Below are 22,163 nucleotides of genomic sequence, written 5' to 3' on the forward strand. Positions count from 1 at the left end.
CAATTCTTCCCTTGGACCTCTGAATGGTCTCCGTCGTGACTTTGAGCAGCGCGGTGTAATTAGGTTCCACGAATTTCGAGCACTAATTTTTCGGTACGCGAACGTTTGATCGATCAAGTATTCCATTTATAATATTATTCAACGAAAATAAATACAATGGGAATACAGTGGAAAATAACATCAACGTTGCCTGGAGAATTCCTCCGATTCTCCGAGCATGTTATTCGAGGCACTAACAATAATTGCGCGCGCATGGAATTTGTTTCAACAGGAAACAACTGCTATGTATTTAGCCAATACCGCAGCAGCGATGTTAATGAATCGTTAAACTCTAAAAACGGGTCCCGATCCCCTCTCTATTTTATTTTAATTTCGCTTGTTAAAACATCGCGCCGTACCACGGGGTTAACCAGGCGTCAGGTGGTTACACAGAAGATCACGGGTCCAGATTGAATATCCACGGGCGCGAAAATTCTACACGAGCCTTAAATTAAACCTCGAAACGAAATTGTTGGACTTCCCCCCTCAAGAGGTAAGTAGACGCGCGTACAGCTCGTGACACGGGAGATGGGTAGAATTAAAAGCAATTTATTATTCGTACCGTGCGTGCACATTAGAAGAGCGTAGATAAGCAGCAATGGAACACGCGAGGAAATATGTTTATTGATTACAACTGGCATGAATTTATTACGCGGCGGTATAACAATACCCGCCTCGCGCACACGCTGGGGTGCTTTAGAAAACTCGTGAAAATCGGTGAATTATCGAGGATATCTAGGGACGTATTCGGTGCAAATCTCTGCTCGTGCGCAACGATCGAAGATAAGCTTCGAGAATGTAAAATGTTTCCTTTCCTACGTACGTATATATATATATACGCCTTCTTCCTGTGGTAGATTATTTTCAGACGGCTTATAAATGCTAATTAACTGGTACAACGTATCGAGGTAGGCAGACGTGAAAAATGCCGCCGATGGAAATAAAATAAAAAGTACGTTAAGCGTAATCTAAATGTTCATCGTCACCGGTTGAAAAAAATACTTTTCCACAGAATGTTCTTTCCTATTAATAGAGGTATTATTGACCAACAGCTTTGCAATGTAAATGCGATAAATCTGTTTGAACGAGGCAAAGGAACGGCCGACGTAAACGAGTAATACACGTACCAGCGTACATTAATCGGCTAGCAATTAAATCGTATTACCTCCCGAAGCATCTTGTTATAATTGGTCTCATAGAGATACGAGAGTGAATTCTAAACTCGAATAATCGCTGGTTATTAACCGCAGCTTCCTATTAATCAGTTGATTGGAACGAGGAACTGATTTCTATTGAAAACAATCAACGGCTCCTATTGTTAGCTGGTAGCAAGTTCAGTTACCAGATGATATCAAATAAATAACACATAATTATAAGTCTACGTCACTTTAATCATACCAGAAGCAATTTCTAAAGTAATTATCCAAAATATCGTGCAGAAGATTTAAGCCCCACTGAACTTCCGAAATATCAGCCCGTAAAAAGTCACAATAAAACGTAGAGAACATAAACCATCGGTCACAAATCTAACCTAACACACATAAATCGACGCCGGCTCATCGAACACTTCCTGAATGCGCCCCACGTTCTAAGCGTCCTGACTTATATCGTCCATAGCAGCGATCGTCATCCGAGTGGCCAACATCCGTAGTGGCATATATACGCGCGGTGAAAAGCGAGAGGGTCCGCATAATTCGTAAGGTCACAAGCACGTGCAGGTTTCACGGGGCCTGCGGACCGTCGAGAAGATTGGAAAACGTAAGCGCGCGGAGTAACAGCTGGTAGCAAGATCGTAGATGTAAATCCGCGAGCTAAAATAAGATAAAAGTCGATAATGAAACGATCGCGCTGGGAGGTTCGCTTTTCGAGAAGAAACGACCTTGAAAATCTGTGAGGTGCGCGTGCACTAAGGTTGGTCCGTTGCCAGTGCGGCGCGTGATGGGAATCCTACGTGGCTGCGCGCGGCCACTTGCGTCATAAATGCTGCGCGTAACTGCTTTCTCGTTTTTCTCCGTTCCTATCCGCGCAACGTCTCGGACGATGCGAAAAGAGCACGTCGCAAAGCAGATGGATCTTCGGTGGTATGTTTCGTAAAGAAATACGGTTTTGGAGCACGGAGACGCGGACGGGAAAGGACTTGCGTCGCGGCTCAAGTGGGGTGATGCGGGTAGAAAGGAGGGAGGGCAGCAATGCGACGGTAGTTGCGCCGCGACACCGTGTGTCGGATCAGCTGTGAGCTGGCAACTCGAGTCAGCTGACTCTGGCCGCGGCCCCTCCGCTGCGATAATCGATATTCCGTTCTGCACCCCGCGGTTCCGGCCTAGGCTGCGTGTTCCTCCTTCCGGCACATACACCCCTCCGCCCTCCGTGTCTTGTGTGTCTTCTTGTGAATCGACTTATCAACGCCCACACGGGAGCTAAGAAAGTTCCACGCGCGAGAATTCTTTAACCTTTCGGCATGGAAACGTGCCATCGAATTCTGATTGCGAGGAGGGATGAACGAGCGTGCCTGGCGTAGGAGTGAGTGGATGTGTGGTTGAGTGGTCAGGTTGTTCCTGGGGGGTTCCTCGTTCCGCAGATGGTCTGCGTTCTTGCGTACGTAATTTGCGCTAGCGGAAAAGGTCTTTAACAAGACCTCCATTCAATGACCATTAAGGAAGCATCGAGACGAGGGAAGGAAGAAGCATTGAAAGGAAGAATTAATAGAATCCGCTACAATGATTGAATTTCGTGGGGTAATATAGTGGAGAAATGAGTGAAACGTGCAATGATGGAGGGGGTGAAAAATTAGGGCAAGTTCTGTACTGAGTTTGTATGGGAGTAATGATATCGTGGAAGATGAAGAATTATTAGTACAGAAAACCAACAATAAGTCCAAGACCTGCACGAAGACAGAGACCTCTGATAGTCAACGGAGATGCACGGTTTCTAGTAAGTAACGAGTGTTAACTGATATTCCAAGTATCGGATTCGTTGACAGAACTCGCGCAGCAACCTAATAACATTTCTCCTCCACTTTAATGGGACGGGGACTCCCGTTTAAAGCGTTGGCAGACGCGAAACTCTGTTTTTGCTCGACCCTTGCCCTTCTGAAACGCAGGCAAGGGCGGAAAGTAGACCGTGACCTTGACTCGCCCCCGTGCTTCTGGCGCGGCCACTCGGGTCTGTACACGGGTTTTGCTCGGTAATGATGCATTTTGTGGGAAACGCGGAGGGACCGCGGCGCCTAGCCGCGAGAAGTCGTTCGAGTGCTTTTCGAGAATCGTTAGCCAGCGAGTCAGATGGACAAATGCGAGGACCCTCTGATCTACAACAGATCGTTTATTCATTACGAGGGCGGAAAACGTGGATGAATAATTTTTTGTGCCAACAACGAGCCGCTGAATGGGCCAGTGATGTAAGTCAATGATTGTGCTCTTTCGAGACACCCTCGTGGATTTGAAGAAAACCTCCCAGCCAGCGACCACTACATGCGATCTACGTAAAATTGAACATCGCAAATGCCTACTCTACATTTTCCAAAAATGCAAGTGCATACTTGATTACTGACGTTTTGTATGTTTATATAAACAGCGTGTACACCAGGGAGCTGGAAAACGTAATGGAGAGCAACGTCATGAATAACATTGGAAAAGTTAAATTACACACTTTTATAATCAGAAGGAATTCTAATTAAGAATTTCTTTTTTACTGACTACATAACTTATTCCTAGTTGAAGTTGTATTACTAATATTTAATAAAAAAAAATGTAGTCCTCCTTCTTCCACCTACTGAAAATGATTGAATAAATTTAATCTAACAGATAACCTCTCGCGCCAATCCCCTCATCGCAGGCTGCTCAACGATTTTTACCGATTAACACCTTCCAACGTGATCAATAACGCTATCTCCCGGTTATCGTTAAATAAACGCGCTCGACGGAACAGGGGACGACACCATATGGCGGAGCGTCGTCTTCCAATTTTCAAAACTCCACGAGCCACTTCAATTACGCGGGCTCGCTGCTTCGTTTACATGTAATTACACGATCCTGGAGAGTCGAGGCACCAAAGAAGATGTTCGGTTAACGAGATCGAGCCAAGGTCGATAATAAAATTCCCGAAAACACGCGCGAGATGAAATTTCAGGATCGATGCGTTTATCGTAACGTTCAATTTAATTGAAACGCTGGTGAAATGAACGAGTAAACGGCGAGTTGTACATTTTTTAACACTGCTGATACGTTTTTAATCGACGAACGAAGTTAATATCCAGCCGAATTTAACTAGCTCGACTTCCTTTTAGTCGAGATCGCAGCAGACTGGAAATAGTTCCTTGGGAAGACTCCGAGGACTGTTTAACTCGAATTAACCGGGAGGTTGGAATTATCAAGGGAAACGAGCCCTAAACCGTTTACAGTCTAATTAATTCGATCCGATCGGGTGAAAAGCAGGTGTTGAGGAATATATGAAATACCGAAACGCGTTACTGCGTGAACAGCGTTTTATTAAAACCTCCATTAAACTCGAGCCTGGGCTGGATATGGATTTTTAATATACGCGAAATTACAACAAACTTTCAATTACCTTAATAAAGGATCACCTGTACCGACAGTTACTTAATTCGCGTAATAAAACCGATGGAAATATGAAACGCTCTCGAGTTAATCGACTGATCAAAAGCTTCGTAGAGTGGACGTATTCGTTACAACTGTTACGTTCAACCTCCTTGCGTAAGATCTACAGTTTTCCACTTTGCAAGAATTCTGCAGATCCACGCTCGATGCGTTATTACCGCAAAGAGGACTCCGCGATAATATCGCGTGCATCGTCAAAGCTGTGCTCATCGAATGACTCTGTTTCTTCTCTCAGCCCATTCGTTCTTGCTCGAATAGTTAAAGCGGAAGCGAACGAGTGCGATGGTCGTCGCGCGGACGCCAAGGGCGAAAACAAGCTAGGAGGTTTTAACTGCGTAATTATCCGTAGAATCAGGCGCTTCCGGGTGCGTGCGAGCGCCACGAAGACGGCGGGAGGCACGGAGGGCCACCGCGAGATTGGCGCCGGCAGCCTCCGCTCCGTTCGTTTCCGCTCGGCAGGATTACGCGCAAGGATGCGATCGATGGACGAAAACGGCGCCCAAGAGGCGGACCTGCACGCTGTAAGCTCGCTGCTTCTCGCGCTGGAACTTTTCCTACGTTTGTTTACAAGCTCTTCCTTAGCGGCCACGCTCTACCGCGGAGAGTAACTAAATATAGAGGGATATCGTGGAGGGTGATTTAATGCGTCGGCCGCCATATTGACTCTGCGGCGCGGTTCATTACTTCCCAAAACCGTAATAGTCGTGCCGCCAGCGGAGAACTGTCTTAGAGGTGGGAAATTAAAATTGATAGCTTCTGGGGTATCAACGAGTTCACTCTGAGGGCGAGGTTTTTTCTCGAGCTCTTTTTAGTCGAAGCAACCACCCTGCGTGAAGTAATTATTGCTGCCTCAACGATCACTAGCTTGCGATGATGGTGGTTCGTGGCAGAAGCCAAGAAACGATTTCAGAAATCGCAAAAAAATTAGCAGATTCCGAATACAAAGGAATACATTGATAAAGAAGAGGAGGAGGAATAACGCGTTTCCGTAAACAAGACAAGAATATGTACGCTACGGATGGCTGAGTTGGATGTACGACTGAAATCTTAGGGGGTGAGTGTGTACAGAATGATGCCTCAATAAAACGTTTTTGGGGGAATTCCAAAGACATTGTAGAGAGTGAGGAAATGGCGAGAATAAAGAGGATGGCAGAGGGATGTTTGTGATGTTGATAGTGTTGGTTAGTATTCTAATAAAGAGTAAAAACACCAGGACGGAGGGTAAAGTGGAAAAATAAATAGAAGTTAAGAAGAAGAAGAAAGTGTGGCGGTAAAATGGGTCATCTGTACGGTTCGGAAGTGGTAAAGCCTTGCAGTATAAAGATTGATCGTGAAATGTTTTAAGACACTATGTAAACTTGAACTATCGAAGTTCAGCTTCGAAGATTTTGTGTCAAGTTGATGGTAAGATTTTTATTCCCTTTCAACTTTGCTCCTTGAAATTTCCCTACTTTACAATTCCAGTCCAAAGACCTTTAAACCAACCCAATACTAACATCCGCGATATATTTGTCATTCAAAAGTTCAGCTCGCAACTTTTGAATAAAAAATACACGACGGGTTTAAGTAGAAGTGGAGAAGATATATAACGGATAGTGTGACTAAGCAGTTATACTTTATGGCAAGGTCTATCTCGTAAGAACCTTGGGCGATCAATTGATTTTGAACGTGGAACGATATTTACTTCGCGTGGCACATATAAAACGATACGACCTTGGCTGTTTTTTAACTCATTTCACTAATAAAAAGACAGTTTACGACCGTATCGAAGGCTGTATACGAATCCTACTGATAAGTCTCCATTGCGAACACTTAACTACGACCATCGATGTTATACATGGTTTAGCAATTTTATTTATTAAAAATAATTCACGAATATTCTTGCAAAAACTTCAATCTACCCCTGTACAGAACAATGCGATGTCTAAACGAAATCTCACAAGACCTGGTACGAGTCGCCACATCGCATTGTCTCGTGGGAGATCCGCCTTTAATACGCGTGCGCTCTAAGAATCTCCAACATCATTTCTCTCGAAAACGAAGCTCCAAACGCAATTTCGCCACTCCTCGTTTTCATCTTATTTTAGCATCTAGAATTACCCGTTAAAATTTCCCCGAGGTGTGAGCCTATATAAGCACTCGGATACGATACTTTCTTCCCCTCCTTCTCCCACTTCCACGGTTCCAATACCCTCCGCGTCCTAGCGACGCTCTAAGAAGGCTTCCTTTCTCCAGGAAGACCGGAAATCCATTAATCGGCTCGTGTTACGCCATTTTTCGTCCCGGAGAACATATTCGAAGGGCTTCTCCTGCGAACGATACATCTCTCTTCGCGTAAAGAGGCAGAATCGAGCGATCGCGGCTCCTGGGTTCGGTAGATAAAGGAGTGGGTAGGATATTCCTCGAAGTAAAGCGGGTTTGCTTAGCGTAACAAGTACGCGAAGCGAAACTATTTCTCGAATGTTGTCCCGCATCGATTCAATGGAAACGTAGGAGTGTATGCACGGCTGCTTAATGGACGAAGGGCTGGGTGGATCGTTCCTTGCGACTCGAGTTCTGTTTCGCGTCGAGGAGAAAAGAAGTGGGATGCGTAAGATTGGTTGTTTCAATGAACACGACACAGTTCGAGGATGCTCTAGCTCGAGAATTCAATGGTAAATTCGTTGCGATAGATAGGATGAAATTGGTGGAGCGGAATGAATGGATTTTTTTTTAAGAGAAGCATCCTCCCTCGAAGGAAACGTGTAACGATCGAATGTTCTTTCGTAGCTTTTCAGACGGCACGAAAATTTCCTTGGAAATGTTTGCGAAAAATGCGACAAAACGAAGGGAGAATTCCCGGGACTTCACGCTGAAGGAGGTTTCAACGTTTCGAGGGCTGAAGGAATCGCAAAGGCAACGCAAGTCGGTTAGTTCTTGGGTAAAATTAAATTTCTCCGCCGGATGATACGGTTAATTAAGTGGAGTACGCGAAGGTTCCCTGTTTCATTCGAGTTTTTCGTCGGGGACGAGGAAGAAAATTGCTGAAAGGTAATAGTTTCCTTTCTTCCAAGTATTAACTTTGTCAATGCGTAATTGTGTTATACTTGTATAACTCAGATACGCATTGTGCGGAGTTACCTCGGGTAGAAGGTACCTTTGATCGTGTTTGAACGAGCGAACTTGAATAGCACGGTCCGCTTAAAGAGGAATACCAGATCGATGAGTACATAGAACCGTTCTAAACCGAAACAATACGACAACGAGGCTCATGAACGTACATTAAACACCTCGATCTCAAAATTTTGATCTTCGCTTCTTTAGAATCCCCCGTCTCGATTGAATTCCCTCGTCACGAGCGTGCAAACTTCGACGCCTGACCGATTTCACGGCCTCGCCGCATCGCGGAGGCTACCCTAATCGACGGATAGACCGTAAAACCGATCGTGGCCGCTGAAAGCGCCAGCAAAGCAAGCTGAAGACCAGCAAACGAAACTGGGCCACGCAAACAACCGTGGTTGCGATCTCCCTCTGTGTGTATATGTGTGTGTGTGTGTGTGTGTTAAGGGCGATCAAGGTCACCACGATGAAACCGTGATTCCTCGACGTTCAACTCTGTTGAGACAGTGTGACCTGTTTCTAGTGGGTGCAAGTGGCCGTGTCACGTGGCGACGTCTGATCAATTAAGACGCCCATAAACCGATGGGGTCGTTGACGAGGTTTCGACTACCGAGAGGAAGCATAACTCTTAATAAAGAAAAGTCGGAGTAAACGCGTGGGAAGACCGATCGGTGCGTTCGAGTGTCGAAATAAGATCAATCGAAGGAAATATCGTTCGCGATCGCAATATCGCTTCGTCGCGAGTTACCCATTTTTTTTTAATCCGCGAAACAGTCCGATCAATATTAGCCCCAGCAATTATTGTACCGGCAGGGGATCGAATTTCGCCGTGGATTCCAGTACCGCGATGTCGCATATTAATTTTGGCTTCGATCCCTCGCATTACGGGGGCGCGATGTAACGGGCGGGCATCGCGGTGATCAAACATTGACTTAACCTTAATGCCCACGCCCGCATTCGAACTCCCGGAAGGAACCGAACGGCGACGTGTAAACGTCCGGCAGACGTCGATACCTTTTATTATTCCACGTACGGACGTTTATCCTCCCGCCTGCTCGCTGGATAAAGTCTATTAAAAATGCAGGCGATCGCTTTCGAGGCGACTGACTCGCGATGTAAATTGCAACACTGACTGAGCTACTCGAATTAAGAATGTGAAGCTTAGAAGCAGACTAGATCGATGATCTTAAGAAACGTCCATCGGTTCGATCTTTTTCTAAGTAGGAATAAACGATGATCCGCGATAAATCAATCGAACTCGAATAGCTTTGCTTTTCTTAACTGGACTTGTTCGATGAAAATCGCTGTACAACTGAATACCCGTTACGTTTGAATATTTTCACTGGAACCAGCTAGCGTGGACGCGTTTTAAAGGCGTGTCGCCAACGGGGCGGGCGAGCAAGAATTTGATGCCCCCTTACTGACAGCGCGGAGACGGGTTCTAACTTCGCAAGAACCATAACCTCGCGAGCACCAGAGAGAACATAAACGAGCGCGAACGAATACACTCGTTCCTGGAGAGACGCCATAACCCGTCGGACAATAACGCCACTCTGCGTTCCGAGAAACGCTCATCGGCGTTGCCACGGTGATGGCTGACTTTCATTCTTCCTCTCCGTCTGATCTCCGACGACGTGATTTTCTGTCCATCTGCACGGCTTTATAGTTCAAGCTTTCACCGGAGCATATAGCGCACTACTTTCCTCGGTAATAAATATTAATCTGATTGTTACCATGATCAAGATTTCTTTTCGAGTACCCTTATCGACGCTTGCACAATTCGCGAAGATTGATTTTTAGATACTGGAACTGCGCGCGTGACCTAATCGTCTGTTTATTTCATCAATGATTCACGGTGGATGCATCATCGCCGATTTATTGATAGAAATGACCGAACTTCTAGTAAAGATACAAACTTTTGGGTCAATCTGTTACGATGAAACGCTTAGATAGTGATCGAAAACTATCTTGGATATTTATCTCTGGAGATATAATGATTCTCCACAGGTTTGCTAAATTTAGAGTGAATAAATGTACGTAGTACTATCTGAAAAAGCATGTATGACGTTCCATGGATGTTTTTACCGCAGTAACGTAGGACTAACACATCCGTAACGTGTCCAAGTTTCCCCCACGGAGAAACGTTGGCCGGTAACACGAGCTGTCCAGGGCCTGTTTTTCAAAGCGAACAGGTTAATCCTTTAAAGTCAAAGTGCCAGCTGATTTGGCTCCGGATACCGGCGAATCTGTTTGATGCGCCAACCAATTTGGCAATGTTCTTTATGTAATACATCAAAATCAAGTCAACGATACGTCATTCATTGCCATTAATTTTACGTATCGTCCGATCGATCGCAAAAGAAAAATGCTTAAAGCTTAAAAAATAAATTATTTCGAATCTACTGGGATTATTATAACGAACGAGAGTATAAGAAACTGAAAAGTTATACCGCAAAGTAGTTCAGTAGGAAGGAAGATACGCGAAAACAACAACTGGTATAATCGTCATGCTCGACCATAAGTTTCCGGTTGAAAGAACCACACGGTTTAATAGATTCGAGGATAAAAAGTAGAGAAGGTTAGATAGCAAGCGAGTCGTGCGAGATTTCCACTCCGCCAGCGACTTACCGCGAAGCAAACATCGCGTTAGAAGTAATAAAACAAAAAGGGAAAAAAGAGGTGAGAAAAATGAAGGAACAGGAAGGAGGAAAAGCAACAGCGGCGCGCAGATTACGTCATATCTCGTGCAACGTGCGCGTTCGTAAATCACGAGGCCGTAAAGACGCGCGTGAAACGCGTGTTTTTCCAAGGAACACCGATCGAAGGACGGCCTTGGTGGCTGAAATCACGCTGGAAAAATAAACCGTGCGAATTGAAAGGATAAACGCGGAGTTATAATACCATGGCCACACTAATTACCCCTTCTCGATATTCTATAATCGAGGAAGACATACAACAACGCAAGTAGAACTGAAAACCGAGTACGTAACGATTGTTCGATCAAAGTACGATAGCTGACACGAATACGTTTCGATTTCATGGAAATTGCTTGGAAGCGTATTCTTTTACTCGTCCTGACAGCTTCAAGATTAAAACGGAGAAGAGAGGTCGCAAACAATCGCTACGGAAACTGGACCATTTAACAGTTGATCAAATTACAAGTTGATACAGTCGTTCGGATAACCGGCTGATGAATTTCCCGATGAACATCGGGAATGACATCTACTGTATGCATTCTATGCTATTCTTTCTTTATAAAAATCAATAGTACTTCGCTTCTTCGCATTTCCGTTGCTTGCAAATTCCATTTATCTTTACAAAGGAAATTCTCTGAACAGAGGAGAGAAAAGAAGCTCCTCCCTTTTCATAAATTAATTTCTAAATATGCTATATACATGTACATATACATATACAACAAAGGCCACGGACGATATAGTTATAGAAATTTGTTGCGCAAGAATTCACGTATCAGATTCTGGTGTTCGAATAAAAAATTTTACGTAGGATCATCGTCGTATATCTGGTGACGCCGCTTATAGGCCACGCCGATACAGCCTTTTTGTCCCTAAATAACTTTCCGTTTTGCAAGACCGTCTCGCTCGCGAATTAGGAAGCGCACCGCGTTTCAGGAAACTTCAACCAACGTCTCGAATTAAATGTTTCACGGGAATCTAAAAATACAGTCCGTCGGCTGAACTGAATTAAACCGAACAGCTGCGGATTTGGTCAAAGTACATATATCCGGTTTGTCTCAATCGAACGCGCGTCTCCGTTGCGGAACTATTTCTAATACGATTCAGGCAACACTAAGCGCGCGCCTCGTTCGAAATCAGTTTCAAACCTGATTCGGCTCGCGTTTCGATTGAACGCTTTCAATACGAGACAGGGTAGAATTTAATTTTGAAAACGTCTATCATTTAACACGCAGACGTGTTTGATGTTGTATATCATTTTTTGTTAAAACGCCCCTGTCTACTGTAACTTCAAAGGCTAGGCAGAAGGATTTTTCCCGTTCAAACAGAATTCAATTATATTGCACTTTTGTAGCCAACATCGTTGCACCGATAATTACATCGTGCAGTCTTGCAAACGCTTTGTGAGTCACTTAATAGAGCCTGCACAACTTCGTTATGCAATATATCGGGCAATGCTGCCTGATGGTTTTATCTGCTACCGTTCGTGGTATATTAATGGGTTGCACAACCCATTTTGTTGATTATCGTTAAACAAGCGAACGAACTCGTGTCGTTTCCCTGTACGCAATAATTAACAACAGAATTGTCGAAGAACGAGACACTTTTATGATTCTCTTAATTTTAGCAAACTTCTTCGAAACGTTGAAAATTCTCCTAAGACCTCAAGGTCGACAACAGTCGATCGTCTACTTCTCGCAATCTTTCCTCTAACCACTTAAGGAAACCACAAACCACGAAGATTATAAAATTCTGTAAACATGTTCAGTGTTACTAAATGCTACCGGGAATCTAAAGAACACAGATCTCCAAGCTAAAAAACAATCCTGAAAAAAATCAGCCAAATAAATCTAACTTAAACGCCTATGTATTTAACAACAGTTTTAATTCGCCTCAGAAACTGTAACGCACGTCAAATAAATTTTGTCAATTTTTAATAGACGAAACACGTATCAGCTTAATTGCGCTTTAAAATTATGGCCTCTACTCTCGCTTGAATGTAATCGTAAAAAAATTCGGCTATAAAACAATTCAACGCTTCTTTCTTCATAGCCTCATTATCGCGGCCCGATAAGACCGTTAATTTCTTCGCCACCGATTGTTTGCACATTGTCTCAGCCAGCGCTACGGCTGACGTGTCAAAAGCGATCTCTCGCTCGCTCGTTATCGCGCCGTTCAAACAATCCTCGAGACGCCTGCAGACGCGGACGGATCTCGAACGCTTGAAAAAAAGTTATATACCTCACCAGATCTGCTCGCCTTCGATAACCTTTTAATTGATCCTAAAACTAGGAACCACGATAAATACGTACACAATGCACGAAAAGTTTACTTCGTTGCTACTAGTTAAGAAAAAAAAGTTACAACTACCAGCAATCGTACATTAAGATTCTAGAATTTGTAAGGAACCAGTATAACCTGTTCGCGTTTTATCGAATTTTTATCTTTTAATCGCCCGCAAGTGTCACCTTGTCTCAAATTCATGGAAACAGCTTTATCTCGAATGAAAAGCACCACCATCTTCGCAATCACGAACTATCTCTGATTACTACGAAGCGAAATTCGCTCGGAGAATATTTACAAGCTTCCCGCATACTATACGGTCCGGCCATCAAGTTGGTCGCGTGTTTTGTACGATCTTTCCTGAATAACTTGTTTGTGTACGCCAAACGCTATTTAAATATATCATCATACGAGGTGAAATACGCAATTGAAATCGTTGGAACGACTCTGCAAACATTGATCTTATATTAAATAAGGATGCGAATAACTATGTAAAGTGTCATCTTTGAATGCACACTTGAAAACCTTTCAACGAACGTATCGTGGCTAATTTATATTTCCTGGTATCTCATTTGCATAACTCGCACGATAACAATAAGCACGAAACAAGTACACGATCTCACAGCGCCTCGTCAAAACGCGTAAACGCTCGTTTCACCTGTTCAACCTCCAACTGCTCCTTTCAATTCGCGTAATTATCCTCCGTTACGCTCTGCGCGCAACACTAAAGCAACATCCATCGTAGTTCCTCGCCAACACGCCATACACACAATCCTAATCTCTGGAGGTCGTCAAAAACTTGAACAAAAGGACGCTCAACAGCCAGGCATCTCCGCTTAACCTCAAATCGCGTTTACATTCCAGAAACTATTCCCAGAGAGTTGGGCCCAATTACGCTAACGCGAACCATCTGAATCGCACGAGAGCAGTACATTTCAGCGCTGCATCTCGACTCCACGCGATTCAACGCGTAAACGAACGGAATTCCGAGCCGCGATCGCTAACGCGGAGGAGCTTGTTTCGCAGAACATTTCGAAGGAATCTGGCGAGCCCACGCCGGTCGTAGGACGCGCATGCGCGCTACGCTGAGACTAACCTGCAGAAGCACGTGACGGTGTCCTCGACGTCGATGGAGAAAGAAGTGTCGATGGCCGAGTATTTAAGCACCTTTCTGCTCCCCAGCCCGAACATCGAACCGATACCACTGAACAGTCCACACGACACACCAGCTGCTTCCTGGCAGCGAACCGCGAGAACGAACCGGCGGGACGAGCGGGACGAACGGAACTGAGCGAAGGAACGCGACGGGAACCGGACAGAGGGACCAAACGATCGAACCGATCGGGAAGGGAAGAAAACGTAAAAGGCGAAAGGTGGAATAAACGCGTGGAGGATCGTGGAGGGGAAAAGAACGTACCGAGTGGAAAGACGACACTCGACACTGTAGTGGCACGGGGACGCGCACGGAACGAGCGAGCAACGGAACACAGACTGGCGTAGCCGTTCTCCAGGCGTTCGCCAGGTACCACCGCGACCGCTATCGGCTATCGGCCGCCACGCCACGATAAACGGAGAAAGCAACTTCGCGGTCGCTACCAGCGACACTCTGGTGGGGGAAGACGGTCGGATCAGGAGTGGGGATAGCAGCTGTAAGTGGTGGAGCATGCGAAAAAAAGCGACGAATGTACGAAAAAAATGGAGAGGTTTAAAGGCCCCTGCACACCACCACGGTTCTATCGACTCGATCGAGAACTGGTCTGGAAACAAGCGAGATGCGAATATTGGTATGCGAATAAATTTTGTATTTCTATTAGTGCGACGGAAGAGATGAATCTATGAACGGAAACCTGTTTCACACTCTAAATAACGTGTCCTTAGCCTACTTTCCCAGAGTAGCGAATTCGAAAACACGTTCTCCTATTTAAATCCTAGCATTCACCGGCTGCCACGGATGGCGCGTAGGTCGTTAACCCCGTACTGTTCATAGTAACTTAAAAATTATATTTGCTGTACTACACTGTTCGATGTAAACTAATCGTATAAAATTGTCCTAGTAGACAACAGAACGTTGGTAAAAAAAGAAAAGATCGCACAAGTTATATACCAAAATGCAATGAGAATGCATCGAAACTGAAAACGAGGGATACTCCATAGGCAGCCGCAGGTAGAGTTTTATTAAAGAAGACTGACGGAAGAAAGATCGCGCGTGGGCGTGCGTTACAAATGCAACAGAAAGGAGGAGTGCAGATCTGCGCGTGTGTGCGTGCGTTTTAGGTGGAAAGAGAGGACGAGAAAGCCGCGCACAAAGGGGCTTCCCGCTGGGAACAGTTTATACGTTCGTCCTCGTCGCACTTGCCGATGTTTTTTAACGTCGTTTCGCGTCTACGTGTACGCGAGGACGGCCATTGTGTTTCTCTGTCTCTCGTTCTAATGTAATTACGGGAGAAGCTAGCGCTCAGCGAAACCGAACAAGTTCTTTCTCCATCGCGTCCACGGTGCACGGGAGCGCGTGTATCTGTTCTTCAGGGTCGCGAGTGATGCAGCGGACGTACGATGATGGCGGAACGGCCGGACCGATTCCACGAAGATGAGGTCGAGGAACGGAGGTGAGCCGCCGGTGAGAGGGATACTCGAGACGCGGCGTTTGAACTCGTTGGGGATTCTGGTTTGTGATGGATGAGGAAGGGTGCTGGGTACACCTTTCGCGAAATTCAACCTCTCGCTGCGATTCTAATGCATATTAATATTATGCGATTCGTTCTCGAATATTTTCCATCATTTTTGAATATGAGATACATTGTAATTGGCAACAACTGAACGTAACTAATTGTTAGTCGGGTAATTATTGCACCGGTAACCTCGAATTTCTAATCTACTAATTCCACTTTGAGCAACAACAGAGTTACAGATAACAATGCTGCATAACTTTCGTAAATCCAGGATCGGATCATCGTGGATCATGGGATTCGCGAACCGAATTAATCGTGAGAATCGTTTTAAGAAGTGCAAAGTAACTTTTTGTTCGCCAACAATGTAAACGGTACTGTAACGTCTACGTGTACGTGTATTGCTATGAATCGATATATGTACGTATAATCTCGTGCGCGAAGTGGGTACAACTGGTTCACGGGCTTCGTAAAATACGAAAGGTTAAGGCCACTCGTTGCATGAAATTGTAACGTTTCGTAATCTATAACATAATTGTTAAATGCAATATTATTATCGTTATTCTTATTACGGTTGAAGCGAGAGGCACGTTTACGAGCGCTGATTCTTTCCAAAGACAAAGTAATCACTTTCGTAATCCTTTAGATATGTCTACTCTTTTAAATTTATACCACACGTCTAATTTAATATTATAGAACAGCAAATGTTTGTATGTGTTTTATTCATATTTCAACCCAAGCATTTATACTTTGGATATTATATTTTTGGTCCCAGTTTTACGCCGTCAACACACTGTTCGCGGAGTAACAACTCACATTTTTCTCAGATTTATATACTTTCGAGCTCGTAATTCGCGAGACTTCACCAGAGGACACGTGGAATTTTCCTACACGTCGCATGGAACAACCACTTCCGCACCCGCTAGGCACCACCTACAGTACATGGAGGCATGTGTGCATCGCGGAAATATTTTTAATACCTTGCACTTTTGATGGAACGATATTCATCAGAAATGTTCCCCTGTCATCGCACGTAGACGAGAGTACAAAAATATTTTTAATATTCCAGTAAAGCGGGCAGAAAAACGGCACGTGTATATGAACAATCCAGTATAACCTTGTCTTTTCGAAATTAAACATTCCACGTGAATACAGCCGCAGCTGCTACGTAATTAATTGTTCCAATCGACGTAAGCTCTTCGCCCAATCTTAAAATACAACTGTAATCCATTTTTAATTGAAGATCGAAGAACAAATTTTTTAAAAAACCTTTCATAGGGTTGTAAATATTCGAAAGAAAAATTTCTCAGACTTTTGCGGACGTAAGTGCCCGATGAAAAATTGCCGGGAACATTGCATAAAATATTCATCTCCCGCAGCACGCGTAGGAACATGATTTCGGCCAAAAATGGCCCCTGTGTCGCCCTCGGAACGTTCCAAGCGTTGTTCACGCGGAAACGCGATTTTAACTCAAGAGGGGCCCACTCGTCTTCGTTAAGTGCTTTATGCTCCTCCGCTATGTGAGCACAAAATTTCGACTCGTTGCGAATTACACATCCCCGCTGAGGATAAAATAGTGAAATGTATATACCTATAATTAAATATGCAGTTCGCGTATTACAATTTCGTTTAAAGTTGGCGAAAAAAGCAAAATATTTCGCCCCGCGTTTTGATGCTTGATCTTAAAGAAAAGAACGATCCATCACATTATGCTAAAGGATATCCGAGCCCAAAGTGAATTCATAAAAAAAGTAGCCGACTATGTATAACACAAAAAGCATGAAGAGTCGAGAAATTCTGCCAAATACATTACGCGATGGCGTCGATAGACGCTGTGCCAAAGAATGAAAAGTGGGAGGGAGAGAGAGAGAGCAAAACCGGTGAAATACACCGAGGCCAATTTGGTTATTTAGCTGTTCACAACGATGGCGGGATAAATATCGATAATTAACTCACGGCTGCGTACATCGCGGTGAATCGACGGCGATCTGTTCGGGTCGTTTGAAATTAGTGGCTCGAAAGATGATAGAGATATTGTTAATCGCGCAATTAATTAATTCTCTATTACACGGAGCTTTGCTTGCTTATGAGATAACGCAATTGTTCATTACTCTATACTTTCGTCCGAAAATTAAGAGTTAAGATTTGCGACAAAGTGAAATGATACAAAGCTACTGCTTAGTTGAAAAATATGAATGGAAAAGGAAAAACGTTTTTAATTTGCCTTTTCACTGGTTTCAATTTCGCGTTGTGGATTCGCGTTTCAAAATTGGGAGGAAACCAAGCCAGTAATTGAGTTAAAAAACACGGGAAACCGAGACAGAGTTAAAAAAATATAAATATATAGTCGAGTATACAATTTCCAAGTAAAATGGCGCGTTGCATGCAATTAATGGCTATCGTTTCTGTTGCTTTTACTGCTGGTACCCAGAGATACTCAGAAGACAGCACCCTTAAACCTTTAAGACCATTTCTGCAATTATAATGATCCCGATCTTCCTTATCGTTAGAATACTGCATTTACCGTAACGTACACCATGTTATATTGGATTCGTGATACACTGTGCCCGCGTAATAAAGACAATTCCCTGTTTCTTTATATCAAACCTTCACTCAGAATCTAGAATTTATACATCATTTCTACTGATTGTGAGGCTCGCAAATAATGTCCTCGAACTTGATGACCAGACCTTGCACAGTCAGGCGAATAGGAAAATAGCGACTGCATAGTTTAATATCGATCTAAGGGATTGCACAATCCGACTGCTACCACCGGCTTAAGTCGAATCTTTTTATTTCGATTCCGTATAAAGGCAAGAATCTAATCAGGTTTGCGGCAAACATTACGCAACGGGTATCATCCACCGTTTATCATTCGTCTGTCCGTCTGGCTACACTCGCGCTAACAACTTGTCCTCGAAACGGAATTCAGAAAAAAGATAACTAAAACGCGATTCGGGTCCTCGAAAGCATAGCTGGACAGTTTCAGGAACCAGAGTCGTCTCGAGCTGTCGTGGCCATCGGGGCTCTCCCGACATTTCCAGGTCCTCGCGCGTCTCTGGCACGACACGAATTTCGTCGCGACGTAGGGAACAGGTGCGACGCACCGTGGGTGCCGTGGTCCCGCGACGGCGTCAATTATTTTAGCCGGTGTCTGAGCCGTGAATCACGCGACGTTTATCCCATTCACGAGCGCCGCTGCCAACAAACGTCCGGCGGCATTACCGTGAAAAATGAACAGCAGGATAACGAGAGCACCAATGAATGTCAACTAAATGCGACGACCGCTCGGTGCCATCCGGCAGTTACGTGCTTCTATCGCGTCCTGCGGGAGCGCTGTCTGTCCGAGGATCAACACGGAACGTCTACTGCCTCTCTACGTTTCGTGTGGTTCGCGTATTAACCTTAGAAAGTGGTATTATCGCTACTGCGAGGAACGGGCCTCAGCCTTTCTTACCGCTGTGTCTTGGATAAACTACCAACTGGGCTGCTACGCGAGTTACTGAGGATTGACGTGTAAAATTCTATCAGGGTTCGTTAAAAGTATTGACAACTTGGTGATTGCGGCGCGTTTTAAGGGAAGGCCATCAGCGTTCCGCAACGCGATATTGACATTACCAGGATGGTGTTACTCGTTATGCGTTGTTTACCGTAACAGTTTAGTAAAACAGCAAACGTGCTGTTTACCAACGCATACGTGTACGCTATTTCATGCATATTAATGGCACGCGTGAGGTAATTGTTCATAAAAGTATCCAACCGTCTGCATTTATAACTTTAACGAACGAAATATTATGAATATGTATGTGCAAGTATATTATGTAAAAGCATTGAATCTGCAACGGTCGCGTATAAAGACCACACTGGTGTACCATATCTGAATCGTAAATGAAAGAAAATATTGGAATTCGATTAGTTGTTCGAGTTTATTAACTCAACTACGAATTTTTTTACGTGAAGATATAATCCGCGATACGATAATAAATTGTCGAAGTGGATATACCGGTTTACTTTGTTTACCCAACAGAGACTTTCTCCAACGTCCTACGTTGGCAATTCAATCTCAAGAACGATGCCCGAAGAAGAATATTATTAGCGCTTTCCATTTGTGAGCACAGAAGAAGAAGAAGAAGTATTGATTAACCGAGTGAAACAGTATAGCAGATATCCACTGGTATAATTAAGAAGCTTTTTTGGTCGTGCGATATAGGTTTAAAGTGATTTATAGAGTAATTTGGAACGATAATATTTCTTAGATACAACCTTTTTTACTATTTCTCTCGCACGAATTGAGAGTAACTAGCTTGAACCACAAGTTTCGAAAGTTGAATATAGTAGAAGATTGACTATCTGTACCAGATATGCCACACGCTACACGATTAATTTTAAATCTTAATATGAAGAAATGAGGGAGTAAAAAGGTAAATATATTAAACAAACATTTCGCAATTTCCTCCAATTATTTGTCGCTTTAATAATCGAGGCTCTATCGCAGTAGCAAGTAAATGTTATTGGCATGCGAGACCAGAAGCTTTTCCAGTGACGATAGTGTGATTCATCGGTGGTGAACCTTATTGTTTTGCAATACCATAGTTCAATACAGTCGGAGGCAAAAGTCTTTCATCCACGAGAATACTCGTGCGATAGATTTTTTTGTCTCAGGAATCATTCGATAAGTTTATTTAGTGGAAAAGTGCGGTTGCACGTTCACGGGTGGTTACCATAAACCACACATTATACAGAGAAGCAACCTTGAACGCCTAAGATGTACGATCCCTACTTTATCGTAACACAACCGTGTTCCAGTTTTCACCATTTTCCACGGTAAAATATGAGGACGCTTACAGTGATGAATCCTAATGCTCGTTTAGCTTCCACATAGGAAACGTGTCATACTTGGAACGCTCGGCAGAATACCGTACGAGGTGGTTACGAGATCTAGGAACGATCAGGCAAGATAGGAAATCCCTTTCGCACAGGGTTCCATTCCGAGAAGAATTCGTATTCGAACATTCTCTGGATACGTATGCACTTGATATGCATAAACTAAACTGACGAAACAAAAGAAAGAAACAAATCTCTAGATTCCTCACATTATAAGATGAGACTGAGTTAACAAATTTTGTTGCACGAGACTGTATATATGCGAGTATCTACATATTTTGGAATGAGCCCAAATTTCGTTAGATCGTGCCTCGTATAAGGTGCGGAAAGAACTTCTTTGTCAGACGGCCACATCGTACGAGACGATATTATGCGATAAGTTTGTTTGCCGACGCATCGACGACGTGTGCGAGCATGTGTGAAGTGGATCGCCGGTGAAAGCCGTGTTATCGTTGTAACTGTTGATAAAGCCGCTTTTATCTACGCGGTCTATATAACGCGGCGCGGATTTATTTAAAGAATGCAATACACGCCACGAGACGTTTTGCGTTCCGCGCACGTCCACGAAACGTTCAACAACCCAAGCCTAATTTGTCCGCGACCATCTATAAATAGAACTTTTTAATTTATTCAGAACGAGAGAGAGATGCACGCGGAATAACAACTGCGAGATAAAAACATATTAGCCGTCGCTTAGTTGATTGAAACGACTTTAAATAGTCGTAAACGACATCAGCGGACGTGCCACATTTTTCGGACAAACGAACAGCAGGAGTTTCCTGCAGAGCGGTGGATACGAATTATGCGTGACAAAAGTGCCCCACCTGTACCATCGAACAGCACATACGTGCAGAGGAGCTTCCACCTGTTGAGCTCCACCTGTTTTGAGAAAATTTCGGAAAAATGGAAAATCGCGCTCGATGAAAATTGAGGAATCCCGCGGTATCTGAAAACGGAGCAGCGTATTGGCGCGCGGTGAGCAGTATCGGCCGCGTGATTCATCGAGGAAGCTGATCGCGACGCGAAACGAACAGCGTGACTCATAGGTCCACTCGGTTTCGAGCCAGCGACCACACTACTCGCCACTCTTCTCGCTCACTTTCCGCGTTGCACGCCGCGCGCGAATACACACACGCTCAACGGCCGCGTCCGTCCCGTTCCAAGTGTTCCGAGAGTGCGACCAGCACGTACTACAACTCCACAGACGACCGACCGGCCAGTCACCGAACCATTGTCTTCTGTTTTGCTCGAGAGATCTCTCTCGAAGTGCTGTCCACGGTTTCTATTCTTGCTGCCTAGCCGTAAACGCGGCGAAACAATTTGTCCCTCTAATATCGAGTTATTGACGATTTTGAGTGTGCTCTCTTCTGCCACAGACGACATCGACACCCTCTCAGCGCCGTATCACCCTTATCTGAACGATAGACAACTTCACGTTTTATTTATCTGAGAACGATTTATCGCATACTGTTTTGTTATGCAGCGTGAATGATATGTACGAGGGAAAACACGAGTTCGACAGCTACCGACTCCTTAATGCATCAATTTCAAAGCGAGGAACACGGATATTGAAATAGAAAAGTGTAATTTTGAATATAACTAGTTGCAACATTTCGCAACTCGGCATAACTCGGTCGATAGTGGGACGATATATATTTACACGATATATGACATCGTTGCGATCGAAGTTCACGCTGGATCATTTCCATAAGACGATAAATCAACGTTTGGGCCGGTTCGTAAAAATAACGGCGCAACTAATTGAAACGAACAGCGCTATCTATATACGTTACTCTCTGTCCCTGGTTTTCCCTCTTTCTCTCCCGTTTGCCCTTTCCATTATGCACCGCGATAAAACCATACGTTTCAGACCGCAGCGCGCG

General features: G+C 44.2%; 1 protein-coding gene across 2 annotated transcripts in view; it reads right to left on the reverse strand.

The window, feature by feature from the left end:
* Mob2 (MOB kinase activator 2) overlaps window positions 1-22,163 on the reverse strand; it is a 146,987-nt gene that overhangs the window by 122,547 nt on the left and 2,277 nt on the right. The window contains exon 1 of one of the 2 annotated variants that reach the window (XM_076892584.1): window positions 13,827-14,269. The exons of the other annotated variant lie outside the window; for it this stretch is intronic. Within the exon in view, the coding sequence (XP_076748699.1) occupies window positions 13,827-13,921 (95 nt within the window). The 5' untranslated portion in view covers window positions 13,922-14,269. Of the gene's footprint in view, window positions 1-13,826; window positions 14,270-22,163 lie in introns of those variants that run through there. 2 annotated transcript variants of the gene reach the window in all.

Source organism: Xylocopa sonorina, chromosome 3, assembly GCF_050948175.1.
Source record: "Xylocopa sonorina isolate GNS202 chromosome 3, iyXylSono1_principal, whole genome shotgun sequence".
Lineage (NCBI taxonomy): Eukaryota > Metazoa > Arthropoda > Insecta > Hymenoptera > Apidae > Xylocopa > Xylocopa sonorina.